The 9,918-nt window shown below is 37.2% G+C and overlaps 1 protein-coding gene across 1 annotated transcript; it reads right to left on the reverse strand.

Annotated features, from left to right (window-relative positions):
* Positions 1-107: 107 nt before the first annotated feature.
* Positions 108-9,606, reverse strand: LOC134793902 (zinc finger protein 37-like). Its single transcript, XM_063765616.1, has 7 exons — positions 9,489-9,606; positions 7,252-8,286; positions 6,870-7,025; positions 5,645-5,826; positions 3,783-3,868; positions 960-1,127; positions 108-316 (listed from the first exon to the last, which is right to left on the reverse strand). The coding sequence occupies exons 1-7, from the start codon at positions 9,597-9,599 to the stop codon at positions 108-110; spliced, it is 1,947 nt and encodes a 648-aa protein (XP_063621686.1). The 5' UTR covers positions 9,600-9,606.
* Between the last annotated feature and the right edge of the window lie 312 nt (positions 9,607-9,918).

Genomic DNA, 9,918 nt, shown 5'->3' on the forward strand with positions numbered 1-9,918 from the left:
TTTTTGGTTCCAAGTTCCCAACAGGTTTTCTTGTCGTAGGTCATATCAATCAATCAATCAATCAATCAAACAATCAATCAAAGCATTTATTTATTTATTTATATTCATTATGTAGAGTTCTCCGAAGTTCCAGTAGTGGGTTCTGGGGCAGTGCACCTCTTTAAATGGGTCCTCATGTTTGAAGACTGCGTGAAGGCTAGACTGCACCGTGGACAGGAATATGGCTTAGCCCCGGTGTGAAAGTTGACGTGTGACTTGAGATGATGCTTTTTTGTGAACGATTTGGGACACATCGGGCATTTGAAGGGCTTTACACCTGCAAAAAATCAAAATAAAATATGAGTTGACTAAATATTGTACGCACTCCTCACCTAAGCGCTTGCTCAGACACAAACAGAGACTAAGCATCAGATTTTATAAAAGTGAGTAGGTATCAATGGAGAAAATTAGACTTTGTTAAGATTAAACCAATTCTCTAGTGGTAAACATCAAATGATATGCATTTTTTCCAAGGAAAACTATGAGGCCAATTGAAACTTGCAATGTGACATCAAAATGATTGAGTCGCCCATACGATTTTGGTGATTTTGGTGATGTGGTGATTTTGTGTGATATTTTTTCTTCCTTTAATAGTTATGCTTATTACATTTATCCCAAGTCATCGTTATGACAATTGACGTTATGCGCATTAACATTATGCGTACTCAGTTATGCAGTATAATGTTATACGATTTAAAAGTTATGTGTAATATATGTTATGGTAATTTGAATTAGGAGTATTACGTTATGCGAATTAATATAGACCCGCCTATACGTCTCACTCTCGATACATGTACGGACAAAACGCGCGACTGACATCATTTAGATATCATCTTGAAGTCACAATGTGACTTTGAATTGGCCTGATTGACACGACCGCGACCCGCTACTTAGTCACTAGGTACTTTGTTTACTCATACCTGTATGAAGTCGAAGATGCAAAGTCATGTTAGATCGATCAGCAAAGCGCTTCTCGCAGTGTGGACAGGCGTAGGGCCGCTCCCCGGAGTGCGTGCGTTGATGCTGTTTAAGAAGCATCTTGCGTGAAAACGCCTTGCCGCACGTGGGGCAAACGTGAGGTTTCACTCCTGAAATCAATAAATAGAATAGAATAGAATAGTTTTAATTCGTAAACACACAGACAATAGACACATAGAAAGAACATAGTGAAAACAAATTGAAAGTGTCACGAAGTGGCCCCATCTAATAAGCATGTTGCTGGCGACGCGCGACGTACAGCGCGAAATGTTGTTCTTTCGTTTTTGGTGATCTATGTACATAAGTCAAAGATCTATGTAAATCAAGTCCTTGTCACAGTGATAAACAATATGAAAGTCGCTAGTGACCTCATAATTGTCACTGTGACAAGGAAAGAAATGGTACGCAAATTAAATTCTTTGACTGTACCTGTTTGCCAGACATTGACATCGCTCCAATTTCACCACGGTGACAGGTGCGACAATTGTAAAACATCACTGTTGCTGACGTCACAGGCATCCATGGGCTACGGTTACCGCTTACCATCGGGCGGGCCGTATTCCTGTTTGCCACCATAATTGTTTTATTAAAAAAAACTTTATTATATCGGAAAAAATCAGATATTTCTCTTGCTAAGTTTATGACAATTGTCACAAGAAACACTACAATTGTCACGAAATTCCGACATATAACTCATTACCTGTCAAGAATTACCTACAATTCTTCTAAATCTTGACAATTGTCAGAAACTTCGCAAAAGAAATATCTGTTTTTTTCCGATATAATAAAGTTTTTTTTTAAATAATACAATGATGGTGGCAAACAGGAATACGGCCCGCCCGATGGTAAGTGGTAACCGTAGCCCATGGATGCCTGTGACGTCACCAACAGTGATTTTACAATTGTCGCACCTGTCACCGTGGTGAAATTGGGGCCTGGCCGTCTAGCGTATGCCTAGTATACCTACCTGATACAACATATCATATTTTAAAATCAAAATTTAAGTATATGTATGTTTACCTAATAGTTGGCGAGCCGACGATGCTAAATGTGTAGTTACTCGAGCGCCGTACAGACCTATTGGAATCTAAATATTAGATGATAAGAAGAAAAAAAGTTATATAAAGTTTTTTTTTCAGCGAGCCGGAAAGCGTCTACAATTTTTTTTAAATTTTGGGAGGTTGGTGGAGGGTTAAAAAGTCGTTAAGCAGTTTGTGGGTTTGGTCATTTTTGTCCACGATAATGCTATATTTTTTTCTATAACTTAATATAACACTTATTTATAGGCATTTTCTTAATCTGACGAACACAAGTTTGACGTCTAATTTTTACATTGTAACCGTCAGATTAAGGAAATGCGTGCAAATAATTATCAGATTTAATTTGGACTAATATGACCAAATCCACAATCTGCTTAACAATTTGTTGAACCCCCCACCAACCCCCCACCAACCAAGGGCTCAACATAGATGGCTAAAAGGGGTAAAGGTAGACTACACGGAGTAGCAAGATATCACTCATATCTTAATCTGACGCGCTCGAGTAAACACAAAAATCCCCTCTTGGCCTACAGGTTTCCGATTTTTCCGAATAGGGTACAGTTTTTTTTATTGTGAATTCCCAACATGTTAAACTTTCTTTTAACATGATAAAAATGCTTTTTGTAAAATAAATACGGAACACAAATAAGTAAATAAATAATAGTAGGCGCTATTTCCTAAACCTTAAAACAAAACGTAATGGTACTAAAACAAAATCATGATATATTATTATTTACCTACCTACATTTGTTTTTACAGCGTAATAGAATGTATTTTATAATAGATTTTCATTTCTTTCATAAGCAATTGTTTATATTTAGGTAAAGTACCTACTCCAGCCAGTACTGGATACGAATCATGGAAAAATTCATGCACCGAGCCCGAGCCTATCTCGAATCAGCGTAACTATCTATCTAGGAATAAAATCTATCTACAAGACATAAATGCAGCCTCGCGGTGAAAGCGAAACTCGTCCAAGTGTGACGGGCGGCGCGGCGCGGCGCGGGGAGGTGAAAAGTGCAACGCATTCGAGGAAAAACTAGCGGCTGTGGCCTGAACTAACTTAGTGATTGCATCCATACTTGCATTTGTGTAGTGTGTACTCTTATCTATAATTAGATAGATTAAACTGGCAGTTGCGGTATTTAATTTAATACCGTTATCGTATTATTATTTTACTTTTGAAAATGCGAAGAAAATCACGTGATCATTTCCATACATTATTTAAGTTTCGTTTGGCATTTTTATACGCGATTGTCACTCCCTAAACCCGTGTTTACGCATTGATTAGTGTTTTACGTGAGATCATACATTTGCTACTTGCGTTTAATAGTCCGCCTAAGCTAACTCTGCACCGACTTGAACAGAACAAAATAAGAGAGTGTCATTATCATTATAAACGTCATATCTTCATAGAAATTTTAAGTATATCAATGATGACATTGTCATACTTTGTCATTGCAATCGCCAAGCAGATTTAGCTTAGTCCGACTATTATGTATGAATAAACTCGCACTAAACAATGTGTAAACACGTGAACGAATCGTTTATAATTAAGTATATTATAAATATTAACTAGGTTTATTAACCTACCTTACACCCCATTTAGCTACAATTATCACTACCTATTATTAGCAGTTTATATTATTTAATAAAGTGGCTTGCCAATATCTTGGGCCGAGGATAGATTTGAAAAAAAACGGAATAATATATTGGTATACTAGCCTGTGTGTATTCGCACATGCATGTTGTAGGCGACTCGTTGATTGAATGATTTCGGACATTGCGAACATTTGTATTCCTTGCGGTTTCTGAAAACAAGATAAGGTTTTGAGAACTAGAGAAGGTTAATAAGACAACATGAGTAACTTTGACCATGGCGATAGGGTTACACATTATTAGGTTCTTAAATTTAACTTGAATCTTAATCCGATAATTAATTTAATTCTTCTCATTTTGGGCTTGTGCACAAATCACGCGAGGTTGATAGGGGGAGGGGGGTCACGAAAAAATCACGATAGATCACGTTAGGGGAGGGGGGGTATAAGGAAACCTCACGTGTAGGTATTTTTCTACAGTGAACGAAACTAAGAAAAAAAACCTACCACATGAGTAGATACGTTTTCTCGGTTTCGTTAAACATAGTTCTTCACTCTGCACTTCAAAATATTTATTTTATTATTATTTATTTTATTTAATAAAAATACAGTTATTCTTAAAAATAGGCATAGCCCCGCAAAACTCAACAATGAGTTTGACTGTGGGGTCATCAGTCTCTAGTTATTAACTTAATAACTTATAAAATTATATGTACTTATTTAAAGTTTAAATTACTACAATATATTATGATAGTGTTTTTTTAACATAGTTTTAAATTCAGGCTTATTATTTCACGTCTTATGGTTTCAGGCAAACTATTAAGTAAGTATGGAATCTATGGAATTATTTTCCTAAGGGTTCTATCCCCGTAGTAATTATTAATTCTAGGAACGGATAGTTTGCCTGAAGTCACAGCCTTTGTGATGTATGTATGATTAACTGGTGTTAAGGAATCAGCTGAGTTAAGCTCTTGATAACCATGGTTATTGATCGCAAGTAAGTATTTATATTTTTAACTAACCGGTAAAATATTGCAAATTTGGAAAAAAAGGCTGTATACCTTTACATTTGAGTTTAGTTTTATGGTTGACAAGTAATTTTAAAAATCTGATCTGCATATTCTCTAATTTATCGATATTGGTCTTAGTTGTGATAGCGAGTCTATTTAACGAAAATAGAAAAATAAACAAGATTTTCTATATACAATACTAAATATCTGAAAATTAGGTCGAATGAAAAAATTACAAAAAAATACACGTGAGGTTGTGTGGGAGGAGGGGGGTAGCCAAAAACCTCACCAAATATCACCAAGGGGGAGGGGGGGTCAAAAAGTAGCCGAAAACACCTCGCGTGATTTGTGCACAACCCCTTTTTAGGGTTCCGTACCCAAAGGGTAAAACGGGACCCTATTACTAAGTCTCCGCTGTCCGTCCGTCCGTCCGTCCGTCCGTCCGTCCGTCCATCTGTCACCAGGCTGTATCTCACGAACCGTGATAGCTAGACAGTTAAAATTTTCACAGATGATGTATTTCTGTTGCCGCTATAACAACAAATACTAAAAAGTACGGAAGCCTCGGTGGGCGAGTCCGACTCGCACTTGTCCGGTTTTTTTTTAATACGAAGTGACCCGTTTTCATTGCTCTAGTAGTATAAAGAAAAATTCAGTCAGTAAGTTTTTCACGAAATACCCCATTTTATGCCGGTTTCTGCAAGTGGTTCCATACAGTATTTTTTTCTCGCTTTTCCGCTATAAAAGCATTTTCGACGTGGTCCGTTCTGACTCTTTTGGTAACACGTTTAAGTCATTCACCGCCAGAGACCCGCTAGGCGGATTCACTCTTTGTAGGGTAGAGATTATAGGCGCTTTTCGCTACAAAGTGGAAAACACGTGTCATCGGATACGCTCGTAGCGCGTAGCTCGCACTGGCAATAGGTAAGTGTGTGAAGCGGGTTTACTGGTATCTAAAATGTCCGCACTGACCACTGACCTGTGTATCTTCATGTGGCTACTGAGATAGCCGCGGTCGTTGAAAGATTTGCCGCACACGGCGCAGGAGGCGGCGAACTCGCGGGTGCCGCGGTGCACCGACATGTGGTACTTGAAGTTCCGAAGCTGCGAAAAGGTCTTGCCACATTCGTTGCAGGCGTAGCGGCCGCGAGTTGGCGGTTGCTGAAATAAATTCAAAACTTAACTCTGTTGTGTATGTGCTGGTTCGATTCCAAACCTGGGCACAGGAGGCCCTACTAACTGTTTTTTTTTTCACTTATAACATTTCATTTTATCATGATAGCTTGTTTCAAAGAGGGAAAATTTTAAAGTTAAATTAAATTTACAAGGCTTTAGATCGTAAGTTGTACCTAAACTTGTACAGGTATACTACTTTTGTTTTAGACAGTATTAGGTTTTTAATTTTTGTTCATTTGTTTTTCCATCATAAATTAAATCATTACTTAAAATAAGCCCTACGAAGAATGTTATTCTTTTTATTGTATCATGAACTAAAAATAAAATGTTCTCCTCAAATTTTGTATTACTTATTTCAGTTGTCATTAGATGGTATCCTGTGTAGAATAGATATGGCTTCCTATATACAGTATGCATGAGGGTTCCGTTACATGGTTAATGTAAGAGCTGAAGGTAAAATACATCTGTTTTTGAATACCTTATAACGTATTATTTTCTTAAATATTTAATTACAAAATATCTAACAAGATTCAACTGAAATCTCTAAAAAAATCACCAGTGAAATAGAGATTTGAACATAGCATTTCACATTTGAAGTATGGTTGCTATTCATTTAGTGTTAGGCGTCTTTCGACTATTGGCTCGATTCGGGAAATGAATTAGAGATTCACTAGAAATGAAATAGTAAAGATATGTGACGCTCCACGGCAAAAGGTACCTTATGGCGGCTGGCGCCGCGAATCGGGAAATTAATTAGAGATTCACTAGATATGAAATAGTAAAGTTATGTGACGTTCCACGGAAAAGGTACCTTATGACGGTTGACGCTTACGTCGCATAGCGCCGCAATAATATTGGAGCGACGTTAATAATAGCGTAAGCGCCAACCGCCATACCTACTACCTTTATCCCTGGGACGTCACATATCTTTACTATATCGTATCTAGTTAATCTCTAATTCATTTCCCGAATCGCGCCGTTAGTTTTAATTATCGTCTGCTTTACTTGGTTTTAACATTAAATCTTACCTGATTATTATCCGAGTATTTGCTATCTTCGGGAGATGAAACTGTATTCGGTATGAAATGACCACTATTACATAGATCAGACGGACTCTCCAAACGTTCATCCTTCAGTATTGTGGGTATGACATGGACGTTGTTATTACTATCATTGGGAAAACGCTGGAACATTAAGTATCATGTTTTATAGATTGATAACAGTATTCTTTCAAATAAAAAAAGAACCTGCTGTAAAAGTTGTGAACAATCATACGATAAGAATAAGGTCCTTACCTGCAATTACATAAGTTACTAATATATAAAAGTTTAATGAAAAAAATACAAACTATTCAAAATGCATAATTTGAAGGAAATTTATTTATTTCGTCATTAGGTATTATAAACTTACACCATTCAAACTGGGTCCTTTTCTTCGAAAGGGTCTGTAGCTGTTAGGTAATCGAGGACACCAGGGACTATCCAAGGCTTTATTTAAGATCGCCACCTTATGATGGCTGTTAAATGATGTACTTTTTTCAACTTTTGGCTCCATGCAATTATCTGTCTTAGTCAAACTATTGTTGGCAACTGATGTCGGCATATCAGTGTGAGCTTTCTGTAATATGCTAAGGTCTAAATACGACTTATGTTTAGAATTATTTCGCAACGTTTCCATAGAAGATGACGAAGATACTGGCCCTATCCAAAGGTTACTTAAATTAGACAATTTTCTATTGAGCTCCGTTATGGTCAAGTTATCCTGGTTTTTACTTGTTAATCTTAAATTATAAGGCATATGACTAGATGCACCATCGGATGGCAAATTCACCGTGTCAGGGCTAAAAGATCCATTCACATTTGCATTCGTCAAGAACAGAGATGTCGGTGAGCGATAGCATCTGTTTGGTATTGCTGGCATGCCCGCCGCCCGACCGTTAGCGTTACGGTTTCGAGGATATGTCTCCATAAATGAATCACGTAGAAAATAGTCTCTTTGTCGGTCTTCATGCGACGATTGCAGATTTCCCAAAACGGGCTTAAACTGTTCATTCCAATTCCGAAACGCTTGTTTACAGTCTTTATAATCTGTAGCATCTTTTGTATTGTATGAAGCCGTATGCTGATATAGTTTCCTAAAATTTACTATTGACGAGTTACTATCATCTTTCTCGGAGCGTAATACAAATACACTTGCATCGTTAGGTATGCATTTGTTTACAGTATAATCAATGTCAATATTAATAGAGAGTTGCGTCAAATACTGTCGGTCGACGAAAATTTGCATGGCTTTCACGATATCTAAAAACTTTTCGACCTTATGTGTCGGCATCGTCACTTCGCCGTTGTAAATGTAATAAAGGACCGCCAACAAGGCTTCTAGGTCGAAGTCGGGCAAGACAATTAACGTCGGCGTGTCTTCTATAGGACAAGAAAGCAGGATCCGCTGAAAGAAAATGAATGCTAATTAGTTTTAATGAACAACTCTGAGCAAAATAGCGGTAGCATTTGCCTTATTAGGAGGCGATTTAAGCCTTTAGGGTCTATTCAGGCTTTATTCAAGATAGCTTTTGAACAACACATTTGCATAATTTCGACAAAAACGTTTTTAAATAGTCCATCGTCCTGTTATGAAAAGCTTCGAAAATGTCAATTTTGCTTTTAAAATAGCGTCGTCAAATAGTCAAAACAAACGACTAGCTTTCATCTAACTTTTCAAGTTATACCTCTATGATCAATTCTAAAATGACATTTCATGAAATGAACACAATATTCTATGATTCAAAATATATTTATTTCAAGAAATACAGAAAGGCGATAGTCGGTTTTCCATAGTAAGTTGGCCCTTAAGTCAATTTGATTCGGGTTTTTTTTGTGAGTACCTCTTATGGTGAAGGATATTATTGCTGAGTATCAACATCCTACTAGTGACAGTTTTTGACTTATGATTTTATTACATTTTTTCTTTAATGTATTGGTTTTCGGGATGTATTCAAGCGATTTGCTTATTTTTTTTAAATAGTGTTCTTTATTTAGGTATACTACATTGAAAAACATCGATTGAGTACAGAACTTAACCACACACATTGTTAATTTTTGACAGGAAGTACCATTTGAAAAATTTTGATATTTAGGCAAGTAGTAGGCCAATGTTTGGCCTACAACTAGGAAAAAAAATTAGAGGTGTCACTACTTCACCACGACATAAAAAAAATGTTTTATTTTTGTTTTACTTTTTTTTTCCTTTTCGACTGGAACTGGTATTCGTTTTTTGAGTATCGATGCATACCTAAATAAAGAACACTATTAAAAAAAAATTAAGCAAATCGCTTGAATACATCCCGAAAAACAATACATTAAAGAAAAAAATTAATAAAATCATAAGTCAAAAACTGTCACTAGTAGGATGTTGATACTCAGCAAAAATATCCTTCACCATAAGAGGTACTCACAAAAAAAACCCGAATCAAATTGACTTAAGGGCCAACTTACTATGGAAAACCGACTATGGCCTTTCAATAAAAACAGTAGGTACAGTGATCCCCACACTAGATTCAGCTGACATCGCTACAACATGCTTGACTAGCATATTGCGCATAGTCAAATACGTCACTAAACAATCACGTATGTTATACAGGAAGGATGTACCCTGAGGAAGCAGCTGACGCTAGCAAGCACGGCGCGGTGGGCGCCAAACGCGCGGCCGCCGCACAGCAGGCTCACGTCGCACCACTCCTCGCGTGACAGCCACTCGCACATCTGAGGATCACAAATCATACAACTGCATTGATAATAAAGTATTTAAGTACCTACTATTTGTAGATTTAGTATGAACTTAGAAGATTAGCAAAGCTCTGGTAGGTCTGGTAGCTGAGCGGTAGGTAAGGACCGCCGTGTAGCTTTCAAACGGAGGTTGGGGATCTAAACCTCTTGTCTCCTATCACATTTATTGGCGGGCAAAATTACAAAACACAGTCTACAGCACGATCTACAAACAGTATACCTACAACTGCCAGTAGGCCTATTTAAGTTCAGCCTATTTGTATGCCAGTTTCCGTTACTTTACTGCTCATAATTA

This window comes from Cydia splendana, chromosome 9 (assembly GCF_910591565.1).
Source record: "Cydia splendana chromosome 9, ilCydSple1.2, whole genome shotgun sequence".
Taxonomy (NCBI): Eukaryota; Metazoa; Arthropoda; class Insecta; order Lepidoptera; family Tortricidae; genus Cydia; species Cydia splendana.

Bases quoted from the DNA above. Each gene is read 5' to 3' on its own strand.
- LOC134793902 (XM_063765616.1), bottom strand. From the start codon at position 9,599: ATGTGCGAGTGGCTGTCACGCGAGGAGTGGTGCGACGTGAGCCTGCTG. The intron at 7,026-7,251 runs GTAAGTTTATAA...TTAATGTTCCAG, and splicing joins AAGGACCCAGTTTGAATGGT to CGTTTTCCCAATGATAGTAA. The intron at 5,827-6,869 runs GTAAGATTTAAT...AATTTATTTCAG, and splicing joins AATACTCGGATAATAATCAG to CAACCGCCAACTCGCGGCCG.